The 16,228-nt window shown below is 45.1% G+C and overlaps 1 protein-coding gene across 4 annotated transcripts in view; it reads right to left on the bottom strand.

Annotated features, from left to right (window-relative positions):
- ACOT7 (acyl-CoA thioesterase 7) overlaps positions 1-16,228 on the bottom strand; it is a 104,946-nt gene that overhangs the window by 69,274 nt on the left and 19,444 nt on the right. For all 4 annotated transcript variants that reach the window (XM_075060198.1, XM_075060199.1, XM_075060197.1 and 1 more), the window contains 2 exons: positions 14,924-15,080; positions 3,838-3,929 (listed from right to left, as the gene is read on the bottom strand). In XM_075060198.1, coding sequence (XP_074916299.1) covers positions 3,838-3,929; positions 14,924-15,080 — 249 coding nt within the window. The remainder of the gene's footprint in view (positions 1-3,837; positions 3,930-14,923; positions 15,081-16,228) is intronic.

Raw genomic sequence — 16,228 nt, 5'->3', positions numbered from 1 at the left:
TACTGAAGGGTGAACTGTCAGGTGGAAGGAGGCTCACTGAAGTGGAGTCCCCATAGCGATCCGGTTCTGGGCCCCGATCTGTATTTAACCTTTTTGTATTGACCTTGGCGCACACGTAAGAGCCGGGAATGTGCTAATAAAGTTGCGGATGACACGAAAGGCTGAGGGGGTATGCTAACCGGAGAAGGACCGGATACTGTATAAAACAGGGGAAAAGATCGTGGACCGCCTTGTGTTGTAAACTGGAGTAAGAGTAATAGATTGAAATATTAATTAGCTGAATGAAGCTGCAAGTGTCAGTGCACTTAGGGATTAACTAATGAAGAATTCTTAGAATCTACGGTTGGCGGACGCTATTCAGTTGGAAGCTACGGAGTACAACAGGAGGGAGAAGGACCTGTGGAGGTATTGCTGTGATAGCAGGCATGGCTATGAGCCAGCCAATTGCGATGATGGCTGTTAAAAAAGGCAAATGCGGTTTAGGATGCATCAGGCGAGTATTTCCAGCGAAGGAGAGGGAGGTGTTAGTGCCGTTGATATACGGCCACTGGTGGGACCCCACCATGGGAAGTATTGCGTGCAGTTCTGGTGTCCCACGGTTAAGAAGGGCATGAATTCCAAACTGGCAACAGCGACTTCAGAGCACCGGCTACGGTAGTTGACTGCTTTGCGAGGAACCCGCGCCAAAAACCTGCCTCTATGAAAGGTAGGACTCAAAGAGCTTGGCTTGTTTAGCCTGGCCAAAAGAAGGCTGCCCGGGGATATGATTGCTCTATATGAAATATATCAAGGGGATTAACGTTAGGAGCGTGAGGATATTATTTTAACTGTTTCAGTACTAATGTAGCACATAGGACAGATGCGTTACAAACTGGATATTAGGAAGTTTAGACTTGCAAATGTAGCACGAAGGTGTTCTAACCATTAGGAGTGAGAGTTCTGGAACAGCCTTCGAGTCGACCAGTGTAGTGGGGGCAAAAGACTTATTCTGGCTTAAGGACTAAGCTTGATAAGTATTATGTGAGGGGATGGTTATGATGGAGATAGTTTAATTTGCGGCAATTGTGATTCTTGGATTATACAGCGCAAGAATGAAGTCGTGCTCAATGGTCTGTGAGGGATGATGTTTGGAGTGGAGATCGGTGAACTGAGTTACTGGCCCAGAGAATTCTTACTTGGCGGGCCTGGCTGGTGAGTCTTGTCCACATGCTCAGGGTTAGGCTGATCGCCAGTATTTGGGGTCAGGAAGGAAATTTTCCTCCTCAGGGCGGATTGGCAGCGCCCTGGAGGTTTTTTCGCCTTGCCTCTGCAGCGGTGGCACATGGAACGCTGCTGGGTGGATTCTCTGCAGCTTGAGGTCTTCAAACCACAATTTTGAGGATTTCAATAACTCAGTCATGGGTTAGGGGTTGTTATAAAAGTGGATGGGTAGGGTTCTGTGGCCTGCCTTGTGCAGGAGGTCAGACTAGATGATCATATTGGTCCCTTCTGACCTATGAGTCTATGAGTAAAAGGGGAAGGGGGGAGAGAGAAAGAGAGAGAATGCGCTACCCAAAGTCTGAAGCAAACAACTGCTGAGTAAAGAACAAAAAATATCCTGCTTTAGACTCTCAATTCATTCTGACACAGGAATTTTCCTGTAACACATACAGAAAAAAATCTTAGAGGTGGAGCAGACCAGAGGGAGCAGCTCATTAACAGGATTAACTGTCACCTCTCTTGGCAATGCAAATCTGAGGCACTCAGAAGTAGAGCAACTCCAATGACTACGTTGGCAGAGCCAATGGCTGAGCTGTGTTGCTGTTCACAGTTCCCTTAAGAGTCTGTCAGGCAACCAATAAGTTTATGTCAAGGTGCCTGACGTGCCAAAACATGGAAGATCATTTGAAAGTAAACTAATGATTGTTGCATAATTTATGACAACACTGGTGTGCATAATTCCTTCGGGACTGGAAGGAAAGAGGTCTCATGCTATCAGAAAGCAAAATGTAAGAACCACCACCACAAAGGAAAGGTCACTTCACATGTAGAAGTAAGTGGTTCACTACATGTGGTATTCACCAGTGAATATAAAGACTTCCACCATTATTGGCCCATACATCTCACCTTTGAGGTATCCTGCAATTTCACTAGACAGTTCCACCTATTTTCCACATATCTTTTCTTTAGTCTCACCTTCCAGTTTTTTCTTGCTATTCTTAACCTTTAAGAACCTACCTAAATTCCTCACCAAGAGCCTGATCCAACTCCCATTGAAGTCAAAGAATCTCACTGACTCAAGCAGGCCAAACTGTTTCAGGCCTCAAGTCACAATACTGAGCAAACCAAGTCAACGCTTTGGCACAGAAGAGCTCAGGAGCGGTGGAAAACCTTCCTGAAAACCTGTAGCTCCAGAGAACCCAGGTATTTCAAACCTAACATTCTGGTCACTCAGTGATATAAAAAGGGAGCTGCAGGGCAGAGGAGTTCAGTTCTCTGCTGGGAGCCTGAGGAGGAAGGACTGTGTCTCTAGAGGGCTGAGGGAACTGCCAGCAACCTGGACAGAGCAGTGCTGTGAGCACGCCCAGGGGGAATGAGAGAGCTCCTGGCTGGTTGCTGGGGTTTGCAGGCAGAGGCCCTGAGGCAAGGGCAAAGAGGATGTTGGGGCCACAAGGAAGTGACCAGACAATTCGCTGGAGTAGCCACTAAGGGAAGTGGCTGAACAGCAGACTGCAGGTCCACCAGAAGTGGGGAGCACAGTGTGTGGCACAGACAGAGGGCTATGTTGCTGAAAAGGATGCCACGGTCCTTGGAGAGACGTGGGTTCTAGAGCAGGAGTGATGACAGCAAGACACCACCTGAAGAGGGCACAGAGCTAATTCCCAAAACAGCCAGGAGGAGGAACCACTGTGGTGAGTGAATCCTGTCACACATGTACACTTAGCAGGTGATTAGTGTAGACCAGCTAGATTTTCTGGTGCACATATGGTTGTACAAAGCATTTCCCTGAACATACGTTTATTTAGAAGTAGAGTTTATGGTGAGTCTGTCATTTATTTTTACATCTTTATCCCTAAAGATTTGTCACTGTGACACCAAAATACTGACTCTTCTTTCATCCCTGCACTTTAATTACTTGAAAGCCAAAGAGTTCTTCTACAGTCATTTTGTTGCTCTTCAAAGCACAGCTATTTTATCCAGTAAATTTAGTACCAGTCTTTTTGTGGGTTGTACACAGGTACTGAACCATTTCCATGTCTACGTATCTTGGTCGCTGTATCTTGTGAAAATAGAGCTCAAAAATACAGTTTGTGGCCTTTAAGCATCTACAGATCCTTCTGGAAATAGCCAGGTTGAGTCCTGAAAAGCGATATCCTCTCCTTCTGCAAAGCCAAGTCTGTCAGTTCCCCCACTTAAAGGAGAAGGGAGAGACTTCAATAGCGTAATTTTTGCCTTGCTCTCTTGCATTAACTGGTTAAGTCCCACTGAGCTATGGAATAAGGCGGTTCATTTTCTGTGGCGCAGTATTTCTTGAGATCACAGCTTCAGTACAGTCAAAAAGGTGATGAGAATATTTACATTAGTCAGAGCATCTTTTCCTCAAGGGGTGGGGGGGAAGAGGAGGGAGAACACACACAAAACTGCCCACACCCCTGAAATGGGACATCTTAATGGCAAAGCTAGCGTTACTCTGATGCTGCACCTGCTCCGACTGGCCTAGAGGTAGACATGTCAACTTTTCATTTAAAAAAAGAATGTTAAGGCACTGGAATAAAATACACCCTACTCCAAATCTCTGCAAACGCATACACAAAGTTCTTCTGAGCGTGAGGATTCTGAGCTAACATATGTCGTTACCTGAATAGGAGGAACTTCAAGGACTTTGTCCACGTTCTTTAGAGAAAGAGGCACATACCACAGAGTCGCCCTATTAGTCACCCTCTTAGCACCTTAAAAAAGAAGAGCAAAAACTGTGTTAATAAAATAGACACATTGGAAACAAGTGACAGTAAAACCTGTGTAGCACTTTCAGAGCATACATTCTGTACAAGGAAAGCTACACTGCCGAGGATCATTAACAAAAGCAAGAAGTCCTGATATAGCAGCTAATTTCTTGGAGATGCACCAAAGAGCCTGGAGAATTGCAAAGAGCTGTATAAACCATTAATTAAGCCTCCCAAGGCCTAGGGCCTTTCTCCAATAGATTATTTGGTATTCTCCACATAGCTTCATGCCTTTCCTTCCCCATGCTCATTCTATAGGAATACATAGGGACAGCATCACTGAGGTTTGGGGGCCCCTCCATGACCAGGGAATGGGCTTGAGCAGACTTCTCTAGTCTAGAGAAGATGTGCCAGAGAAAGAGCTGAACAACGGCAAAGAACCACCATGTTTTTGCTTGTGGCCTGTAAGCATCGAACATTTGCTACAGCAGACATCTTTGCTGCCTGTCATGTTTGAGCTGCATACTAGTAAGTGACACTGTCATGGCTTAAGAGACTGAGGATCAACAGGCTCCAGTACAACATTAGCACATGCTGTGTTCTAACCCCCAGTCAGTCTATTATGCCACATCGGGTCAGACTGGGGAATTCTAGGACTATCACAAATGTGTGCACCAACTGCTGCATTCAGCAAGAGATGGGCAGGAAGCTATTGCGCCAGCAATGCTTGAACCGTCCGTGGCAGCCCTACAGACAGTTACTGCTTTGTCCTTAAATGTATACGTGTAGCAGGTTGTTTGAGTGACACAGGCCCTCTGACTGCCATGTTACTGCTAAGTGGCACCTTGACCTGCTAGCACAGTGACCTTTTTAAAAGCAGATTTATTTCTAGCAATCATTAGCATTTGATTAGCTGAAACAAGCATCCAGTATAATGCACAGGAGATGGATTTTATCAACAAGTGCTGCAGGGCTCATTAGCTTCTGCTGAAGATTTGTAAGGCTTAGAATGTGCACTGTACTTGAAACCACTGTGGAGGTGAAAGAATGTGTTTAAGGTTTATTTTGCACAATTTCTAAAAACTCGTGGTTTAATGACTCCTACCTTTGGAGAAGCATCTAAATACAATACACACAGGTACAAGGTTAGCTGGTGGAAGGCTACACAAAGCAGATGTGAAAGCAGACCAGATGAGCTCTTGCATTCTTCAAAAGAAACCAGTCAAAGTCATGTTTTCAGAGCCAAATTAATCTCTGACATTGAATTTAAAAACTCCAAATATCTTGCCGAAAAACTCTATATAACAAAACATGGAATTCCTTCTGCCAGGATTATTTTATGTTTAAGTATTTCCACAAGTCAATCCATCAGTGCTTCGAGTCCATCAAGCTCTGAGACTAGCATTTATGGCGCAAGCAAACTGTTCAGCAAAGACAGAGCTGTTAGATAAATGAACAGTAATTCACCTCTGGTCTGGGCATTCAATCACATGCACTGGTCTGCTGTCCACACAGCCATTAACAAGCCAGCCAGGGATGGTGACTGATCCTGGGCTGACAGATCTTTAAGTCGGAAATAGGTGAGGCCCATCTACACTAGTCCTGCTGAAGCTGGCTGGGCCATCTCCTTCCAATATTCCTAGCAGCAAGTTCTACATGTTATAAAACAGGAGAGTTTGTGGCGCGCCAGGCAAACTGCAGAGGAAAGTGCTCATCTAGAATCTATAGCATTGTGGCCTCCTCATGCAGCATGGGACCCCACATCATCATCTCTTCTTCACAGTGGAGCAAGCACTGAATTGTAAATGCAGATTCCCAGGTGGGGATCTCAGCCGACAAGCTCAAGTGTCAGTCATTTCTATACTAGAGAGAGGGTCTCATCTGTCTGAAATTTGAAGGGGCAAACTCCAGTCTTCCAGCATCAGGATGGGTGCTGGGATTTTGGGAAGCACATCCGTAGCAGTGCAGCTAGCCCCCCTGCCACACCAAACTGCCCCACACGGCTCATTGTTATAAACCAATGAAGTTTAGGCATTTGAAGGGAGCTCCGGAGTCAGACACAAAAGAACATGCAATAGGACCTGGCAGCGAAGCAGTGTCTGGGTGGGTGCTCTACGCACCGACAACCAGACTTCCAGGCACACCCTCCCCTTACTCTCCCTACAAACACGGACTTTCACCATAAAACTGCTGCTGCTGACTATTCTTTTAATGCCTGCAACCAATAAGCCTGTCCCGATAGCCTGGAGACTAGTCCAAGTCAGCACTAGGTAACTGCCTCTCTAGTCCCCTGAAAGACACCTCCCTAAAAAAAAAAAAAAAAAAGAAAAAAAAAAAGTGGGAGCTTCAACAAGCATCCCCAGTAAAGAAGAGGGTACCCAGACTCCCAGGCTCACCTTACAAGCCTCTCTCAAACATCAGCTTGGCTTCCTCCAAACCTTTCTGGGCACTAGGAGCCTTTCCCTGCAGATCCCAGGGCCTGGTTTCACTCACTGAGCAGATCTGCCATGAAAGCAGGCTACTCACACAAGAGCAAAACACAGGTAAAAACTCACTGAGCTTGAACAGATGCTGCCAAATCACATTCATTACACCAGGTCCTGCTAGGACTGCATATGAACTTCCTGTCACTAATAGAAACGTTGCATTTAGCTATAATTCTGCATCATTTTTCAACTACAGGCAAATACAATGCTGCACTTTGACGGAGAGTGGATCTGACAATATGCGTTTGGGAATAAGATTCACTGTTACACCCAACTAAAACCATCCTGACAAGATGGTTACCATGGCAACCACACGAGCCGACCCTTTACATGCCTGTGAACAATGTGCACTAAATTATGCAAAACAAGTTCATTACAATTTTTCCCCATTCATTAATAAAAATTATCAGAAGAACCATAATTCAAGGAGTATTTTAAGTCTCAAGAGCTGCACTTCTCTTCCAGTGCAATTCTCCCCCAATCACATCATATACGTTTAATATTTTGATATTTAATATTACTGTTGCGAAGCTGGCTGTGCTCAATATAAAGGTATGTGCCCGAACTGACTAGTAAAATGGAAAATCCTGGTATTGTTAGTGCTGCAGGTGAGAACTGGGGGAGCAGGTTCTCTTTCTTCGCATGGTATTTATTAGCTGACAATTTGTAGATGAGGAGATTGTTAGGGAGAGGCATGTCTATAGGTTCAAATGAATATTTTCTGCAAAGGAATGGGCCTGAATTGCCATTGCCAAGAGCAGCCATGCTGACCTCCAAGCCCCATGTAAATGAAATGCCTGCAGGGATAGTCAAGACACTCAGGTTCTTTCGGAAGCTGGATGCAGGTACGCATGAAGGTCAGCTGTTCCTATGGCTGAGCTGTAACATTTACCATGCCAAGTCTCCAAAACACCCCTCAACCCTCTCTTCCACTACGTTATAATTGTCACCAACAACTAGAGCAATGTGCTCAGTACAGCACACTGCAGCAGCTGCCCTTCTTAGCCAGGGTTTTCTTTGTGCCAACAGCCAGCACTCAAACCTCTGCTGCCCCTCGTACGCTCCGCCACATCGACCTGCTCTTCTTAAAGTTAGTGATGCTCTTGCCATTAAGCTGCTGCTGTTCTTGGGCAGAGCCTGGCTTACTGTTGCTTTTCCCTGCATGTGCTGCTGAGGTGGTTACCACGATACGCATGGAGACTCAACGGTGTCTTGTCATTGCCAGACCTGTTTTTACACCTGCCTTCTATGGGTGGTCTCAGTGCTCCTTGAACAGCAGCAGCAGCTTCACAGGCAGCTCGATGCCCGAGTCTCTGCTGCTGTGTGAAGGAATCTTCTGCCCAACTGTGCTTTTAGGTGACTGTCTCTCCTACCGAAGAACAGTACTTTGAGATTGCATAGCTAGGTCTACTTCTAAAACAAAGGGTTTAACTAAATCAGGGAGACAGATGGGGCTTTCAAGGCTACTGCTATGGATACTCTAGGCAAATGTCAAAGCAAAATTGTTCCTCATCATGATGCTCTTGCATGAATGAAGCCAGTGGAAACAAGGTAGACCATAGATCTAACCAAATTTGTTACACAAACTGCTTTTGAATGCAAATCTCTGGGACAGCAAGCAGGAAGAGACCTTTACTGCATAAAAGGCAAGTCTCCTATTTTAGGTGTGTGGCCATTTCTGAATGCCTCAGTCATTAAAGCATTTATCCACCATCTTTGTGAGGCCTGGAAGTGCCATTTATCTCCATTGTACAGATGGGAAACTGAGGCACAGAGAGACTAAATGACTTGACCAGATCACACAGGAAGTCTGCAGTGAAGGGTGGAATTAAATTGAGTCTCCTGAGTTCCAAGCGGTCACTAAAATCATTCTGGACCTTCTTGCTGACCAGTCTATTCTTCAAAAAAACAGCACTTGCTGACTTCAGGGCTACTGAGGCACAAATCACTCCAACTGTCAAGGAAACAAGTGCCATAGGGTTTATTTGACTAATACTTACGGTAGCATTTCATCGTTTCAAAGCATCAGGTGAAATAGCCAAAGTGTATTAAGACGAGTGAGAAGAGTTGCTCTAGTAACTTTAGCCTGAAATTTTACATCACATTCACAGCCCAGCGAAATCACTTAAATATCAACACAGTCAATAAAGGTAGGGTTTCACGACTGTTCCACGTACTGCAAGTCAACAAGCATCAAGGCCAGTGGCTCATTTACAGAGCTGTTGGTTATTACTATGGACTGTTAGCTTCAGTGTAGCTGGCCCAGACACAGCTTTTCCTGGAGTACCATGGCATTAACACCAATAATAGTGCTGGTGTACATGAGGCATCGGGGGCTGGCGGCTTTCTTCCCTGAACCACGTCATCTAGCCTTGCTATGAGCAGAGTTAAATATACCAGTAGGACAGTAGTGCCTTCTCTACGCTGGAGATCCTATCGTAGGGCTGTCCAGTGGCAGTAGAACCAGTGGGAAATTTTCAGAGAAAGTGCGGTGTAGACACAGTCTTAGACTCAATGGAAGGGGAGCCCATTCAAGACTATTGAACTAACCTGCACAAATTGTTCCTTAGCAGTAATATCCTGTCATCCTAGAACATCTCACATGAGGCTCTTCAGCTCCTTTTAAGAGGTATACTAGTTAGGCTCCAGGTGAGCAGTATATGAACACACATTCAGGACCTGCTAGCTTAGGCCCTAAATGTAGGCTACATCAATAAAAAATTTAGTATTTATAAGAGGTTTCAAAAATTTTCCCTAGAAAAAAGTTTGATGTCTGGATGTAAGCATTCTCAGTACCTCCGAGATGGCAGCATTGTGACAAAACAGGAAAAACAGAAGGTGAAAGCGAGCAACTAAGTTTTTACACTCCAAGTTGGGTAGCGCAGACAAACTGCAGCAGTGGTGATATAAAGTGTAGGTTTTTCAAATGCTTTTCAGTCTGCTCAGCCTGCGTTAGTAAACATGTTACTTTGCAATCCATTGAGCAATGGAGCAAGAAACCCCTCTCAACATAAAAGATGGTGAGAGGCCTCTGAATGACTTGCAATATGAAAGCAGCACAAGACCAGGGAAACTGACTGTACAGGTGGTCCACAATCCCACAGCATGCCACTACAGGCACAAGGGAAGGGGACAAGCCATGAACTGGATAACAAGGTGCTCTAATATGCTGCGTCACAGACACAAAAATCCATAGGTTAACATTTGGAGATGGAAAACAACCATTAGTTTCTCTTTCATTGGAGGGACTGATAGGTTTGCACAGGTCTGGAAGGGTATGACATTAACGAAAGGTGCCAGCTAACAATATCTGCTCAGATTAGCCTCCCAACCCTCACGCAGGCTCAGCCTCAGTGCTACAAGAGGCAACAGGAGACAAAGGGTATTATACAAACAAGATTTATTTCATCTAGTTGCTCCCTTTAAGTGCTGCAATTAGAATAAAAAATTTCTGCTCTGCTCAAGAGTTAGACAATTGCCTCCAGGTCTGTTACTCAAACAGAGCATTGCATCAACTCCCACCAAGCTCAGATCCAATGCTAGAGTTTGTTCTCCACAACTGTTCACATTACAAGATTGCGTAACCATTTGTTCGCCAGAAAAACCTTGCTTAAAAATGGAAATGATTTGACAACCTTTTGACGCAGTTTTTAAGTTTAGTACTTTTTGCTTCTTTTACAATCAAATGATGTCAAATCTAATCTATTTCTTATCAACAGCTTAGGCTGACCTGCAATTTCCACTAGTTTCCTCATGCAAAACCAGAGATTTAAATATTTTTGCTGTTTAAAGTCACAAGATGATGAAACCTAGGGGCGAAACATTGTTTTTAAAGTCACATTCTGCTGACAAACTGCTGCTTTAAATTGTCAGTCTAAAGTCACTGTACCTAATTGCAAGTTTTACTTTACAGGATTTTTTTTCACCCTGACACAAGTACAATGCACATCTCTGAAAAAAATTCACTAGAATAAGTATCCGCCTTCTAGAGAAGCATGGGGGCTGCAACAATAGAACAACTGATGCTAAATCATGGTTCTGGGAAGAGGGGGTGGCTCCAAGAGACAGGGCTGGGGGTGGATTAGTCAGACACCAAACTATGGCAATGATCAAGACGAAAGGAAAGTGAGAACAGGAAGACCCGCCCTTCCAAATGGAGTTACTATGTCTAGCCACAGGGGGAGCCCAATGGGGATTGCATCTTTTCCCTTCCCTTAGCCCTACACTGGGATGAAGGGGTGGTCACCCCCATTGAGCCTTCTTGCTAGCACGCACCCAAATCCACAGAGCCCTGCTGCTATTTCAACTCAGTTATCGACTGCAGTTTGCAAACTGGGCTGTTGTCCATTGCAAACTGTACCAAGATCACCAGCATTCCAGCGAGAAGGCCAAGAGGCAGCAAGTTTTCAAGAAAGCTGCAGACAAGCGTTGGTTGTACCTGTGCCCAGCAGGCCAGCCAGAGCCTTCACAGCCAGAGTACTCTCTTCACTCCCCTTATTCCCCGCCCCCATTCATTCATTCCATTAACAGCCGGGGTCAGACCAACACTGAGGGTTAGAAAGCTAAGAGGTCTAGCCTGAGCCAGCTTCATGTCAGGCCATTCAGAATCCCCAATGTACATGCAAGAGTCAGCAGTTTCCCCAGGAACATGTGTTCCATGTAAACAAACTGTAGTATTAGACAGAATGCAGGAGCTTCTGCACTGCTGAGCTCATCCCCGCCCAGCCACCCCCCTTTAGGGCATGTCTTCAGGGTTGCAGCTTTTGGCGGGGATTTCGGGCACTGCACTGTGCAGCACCAGCTGAAGGCGGAGAGTTTCCAAGGTAACATTAGAACAGATAAGAGCGCCCATCTACTGCCAGCCAGGTGCGGCGAGTGACAAGGCAGGAAGGACATAACAGTCAGCCACAAGCTCTCTGCTGATTTTAATAGTTTTCCCCAGAAGCTTTGAGTGTGAAGGAGCCTTCAACAGTTGGCTGGTATCAGGAGATTCTGACATTTGGGTTTGAAAATTGTTGCATTTCCCGCTCATTCTTCTATATTGGAAAGAGACCTGTAGGACTTTACCAGAGCACACTGGAACATTCCAGAGCGCACACGTACAAACAGATTAGGATTAACAGAAATCTTGGAGTCAATTATAAAAGTCACTTCTCAGAGTGCAAACATGCCAGGTCTGTGGCACCACTGCCGAGAGATTTGACAAAAAGAGTGTTGTGCCTATGTCAACGCAAACACCAGTTTAAGAGAAACATAAAAAGCTTATGCATACAGCCATCACAACCTCCTGCAGTTGCCATGTGGGAAGATGAAAATGGGTTACCATGGTTACTACTGCCTGGGAAGAGAATATTCAGCTCAAATCAGAGCCAAAGGTTCATCCTGTTAAGCTAAAGACACCATCCTGATTAACTAAAGCCTGATGCTGCAGCCGAGTCTGCAGAATTAGTATTTCTTCTAATGGATCAGAACAACCCTGCCTGCAAATTTAAATCAACATACAGTGATTGTTCGAGTTCCAAGAGCATTGAGTGCAACACAAAGAAAGGACATGGTACCTACTCCAAACCTAATGCAGACCAAACATGCTGATGCAGATAGCAGATCAGATGCCAGGGCAACTGAAGAGGTGGTGAGAAATCACACACTGTCACTGACACACAGCATAGATGGCAGTAATTTTTCCTGCCCATCCTCCTCTCATCACTATTAAAATGTAAAACTAAATATTTACTGCGGATGCTATCAACACTCAAGAGGTCTAATTAGACACAAGTTGAACACTAAGAGCACACCACAATGCGGGACTGCTTTCTTCAAAGGAACAGTAAATTTCAAAGAAAATCATAGAACCACATTTAACTGCAGTTGTCTTTTGTGACTATGCATTTAAACCATCACTGCACTGAGAAAACAACTGCAGCTAGAGCCAAGTGGAGTTCTGACAATTTCAACAGCCCAGAAAGCGTGTCTGATGTTCACGCACTTGGCTTAGCCTGAACGTGCACTTCCCTAATGGTTACTTAAACACGGATTGCTAGACGCTCTTTATGTAGCATCAAACTACATTTAAATACTTCAAGTAAACTTGTCAGGGCTAGACAGACTCGTAAGGCACAGGTATCACCCCCCACTATGCCCCTACTGCAAGTCAGGCAGGCTTAGAAAGAGAAACAAAGAAAGCTTCCTTCTCCACCAATGAGGAGAAAATTCTTACTATCAGGGAAAAAAAGCAAGAAACAGGTATTCAAAACCCAAGAGATCACTACACCTGAACCAGCCAAGAGGGAGAAGACAACAAAGCAGCACTCCAATCACTTTTACAGTAAAAGAAGGCTTTCTTCAGAGTTCAGGGTTTTGTAAAGCACTGCTCCCTTCCCACCCTGCTCTAGCCTGAAGTCCCAAGCTGACTTCATCAGCCATGTTATTCTTGCCACATGGCCAGCATGTTCTGCCAGAGTAACTCACTGCAAAGCCCATCTGTACAACTAGAGACCCCGTAACATTCTCCTTACAGTTGTAAAATCATGTATTCGGTTACTTCACAGCCCACACAACCAAAGGGGCCTGACTTGCATGGCACATCTTTCTTCATAGACACAGCACTAAGTCTTAACTGTCATGCAGAAGTATAATGCTGACATTACAGCAGAACTGCCACCCTGCCTTCTAGAGAGACGTACGCGTGTGTGTGTGTAGTAATAGCTTTTACTGGACAACTTTTGTTGGTGAAAGAGAAGCTTTGAGCTACCCAGAGCTCTTGTTCTGGTCCCAGGTCTGGCCCTTGTGTCTCTAATATCCTGGGACCTACAGGGTTACAAGACTGCAAACCACCTTGTCTTCTAGGCTTTTATCTAGTTATCTGCTAGCTGTAGTCTTAGATTGTGTCAGTATCACTGGCAACCTAGCTAAGAAGAATAGACTCAGGATGACCCTACAGCATGCTGCTACTGTCATGCTACCTCCTAGTTCTTCCTTACCACTGAAAATAGGTTGGAGCCTTTCCCAGGAAAACGTGAGCCAGAAAAAACGTAATACTGGTTACAGAGCTTTCCCCATGGACTACACTAGCACAAGCACATAGAAGTCATTCTGTCTTGGGGCTAGTTTACCACTAGGACTGCTCACACAAAATATGCCTTTGTTAGCTCAAGTATCTTCATTCTGAAACTTGAGATTGCAGAGGCAATGGCAGAAGTTATCACTGGACAGCGACACTGCTAGAACCATGGATACTTCCAAGACATTAGCTTGGCTACAAGACATGGTTAAGGTTCCAACTATGCTACTGCTTGGCATCATGTTGTAACTAAGTCAGAGGACAACTACGTATTTACCAAACCTCCTGAGGTGTATAGTGTAGGCAGGTCCTTATCAGAACCTTTTACATGTATTTCCACACCCTGTAAGGAGATCACAGAGAGGAGGAAGGGAAGCCACCAATGGGAATATGGAGCTTTCCTCAGACCCCTATTTAAATTGCTTCACAGCCCATACAGATTTCACACTGGCCATAAGTAAAGGAAAAACTTATCACCTAGGGAATAGCTTGGCACCAGTGCCAGAGTGCTGGGAGCACTCAAAAGAGGAAGAACTGGGTTTATGTGATTGCTCCCCCCCTGCAAATATGAACTGAAGCACCCAGGAAACCCTGAGTTCTGGGAACTGCTCAGGAGGCCTCAGTGCAGAACTCGTAGCGATGACATGAAGGTTACACAGATCCTAGCAAGAGTCTGCCTAGGTGTTGTCCAGAAATGCTGAACAAGTCAAAACTGCCCTTTCACTCTTCGCTGAACTGGCCCAGCCACCTGGAAACCAGCTCTGTAATTATCCCTGCACAGTTTCCAGGTAGAGGCAAATCAGGAGGCAGCTACTGCACAATGGCCCTAACCTCCGAAAGGGGAGTTCACCTTTCCCAGAGCACCTGAGCACAGACTGCCACAAGCCATCCTGCTAGACTTCTCTAGAGAGCCGATCCCGGTTAGAGAAGGTCAACTTAGCTGTTCATTACCGTCCAAGATCTTCCTTACCAGGCCATTCAGCCTTTGCCTGTTAGTCTCCAAATTCATTACCTAGGTTCCCCTTGCTCCAGGATCCCCTCCCCAGGGCGGGCTGCTTGGGACTGGCGTATCACATCTCACCAGTGTTCCAAGTGCAGCAAGGGAGAGTCCATACCACCTGAATGGGACTGGTAGATTACTACCAACGACGACAGATTATCAGAGAAGGATGTTATCAGACAGATGGAAAACCCACACAGCCATCCAGTATTCAGTTGCTGACTGGTAGACAGACAGAAGGAGCTGGCGACTGCCCATCGTTTTTAATTGGCTTTGCAAATGTGAAACTGAGAAGAGATTTTTTAAAAGGTACCTCAGTACAGAGCTGGAAATCAGGCTCCTAGGGCCCCATACGGCAAGAGCAAGACTCCTGACAATTAATCTACTTTGGCAAAGTTTGTTCATTCCTTGGGAGAGCATGAAGCAAATGGAACATGGCAGCATCAGAAGTTACCTGTGAGGATGTTTTCAGACAGCACATTGACTTGGACTTCCACGGAATGTTTGGAGGTGTAAGTGATTTCCGCACTCACATGAGCCACTTCGCCAATGCACATGGGTGAGAGGAAGTCTGTACGCTCCACACGGGCCAGCGCAGCCACACAGTGCTCCTATAAAGTTCAGACAAATCACGGTTAGACAGTGTCTAGTGCACTGAACCCAGAGTCATAACACCAGCTAGACCCAATGGCAGAGTAAGAGCTTGGAATACCTCTGAAAGGCAGAAGCTTGTCACTCGATCTTCACAACACACCATATTAAGTTAGGATAACAACTAACTAGGAGCTCTTTATGAAGTCCTGCACCATCCACAGTGCTGCTAAGGGCTCTCTGCACTTCATCAATGCAGACTGATAACCAGTATTGGAATTTGGAGTGGGGGCAAGAGACCCTCTGTTTAATTGAAACAGACTTCCCACTATGAAAGGGACTCCACCTGAATTCCAGACTTACTCTGATCTTCCATCATTATCTTGGTCCTGGCATATTCCAACTCTTTAGAACACAGCCAAAATATAAAATCAGTCCTGGTTAAGTCTTGGCAAATGGTATCTCAGTCCAGTAGAAATGTTTGATTTAGGTTAATCCTTTCACTCATTAAACACAAACATAAAAATGTTCACTATCCTGGGACTCTGCCAAACATTCCTTGTTTAGTTAGGGGGATTGTTTTTCTGGGTTTGGGTTTTTGTTTTGTTTGTTTTTTTAATTCTGGCTCAGAACTAGCTTTGACCTAAAATTTACAGTTGGACTGAATTTGGTGGCTGCTGAATGAAGAGATTAAATAAAATTCGTGGACTCGTGTGCACACAACTCAGGTTTTGTTTTGCCACTGAGTTATCAATATTTCCATAAGAGAAGGAACTAACGGTGCGAACAGGTGACCAATGAAACGTAAGTGTTGTACATATGTTTAAGAGAGGATGCCTGCATGCTACATGTTTACCAGAGAGCTGGAAAGTGTAAATACACTTAAACCCTTATGATCTGCACTGGAGCTAGAAGGGGTTCTTCTGATCACAGAACATGGAAACTAAACAAGCCAGGGAAATCAAGGTGCTTAGAGAGACAGAGGAACACAGAAGCCTACCCCCACTGAGCCAGTCAGGGGAAAAGTCATTTTGCTTTACTATTCAGGGGGTTTAAGTTGCCACAATTTATACAATAAGCCATTCATCCAGCCTCAGGAGCCTTCCTGGAGTACACACATGTAGAGAGGAATAGAATTCATTGCTCTAGTTTTGCTCAAAAAGCCCTA

This window comes from Chelonoidis abingdonii, chromosome 23, assembly GCF_003597395.2.
Source record: "Chelonoidis abingdonii isolate Lonesome George chromosome 23, CheloAbing_2.0, whole genome shotgun sequence".
NCBI lineage: Eukaryota > Metazoa > Chordata > Testudines > Testudinidae > Chelonoidis > Chelonoidis abingdonii.
The sequence above is the reverse complement of the archived record's forward strand: the minus strand, read 5'-3'. Positions and strand labels throughout refer to the sequence as shown.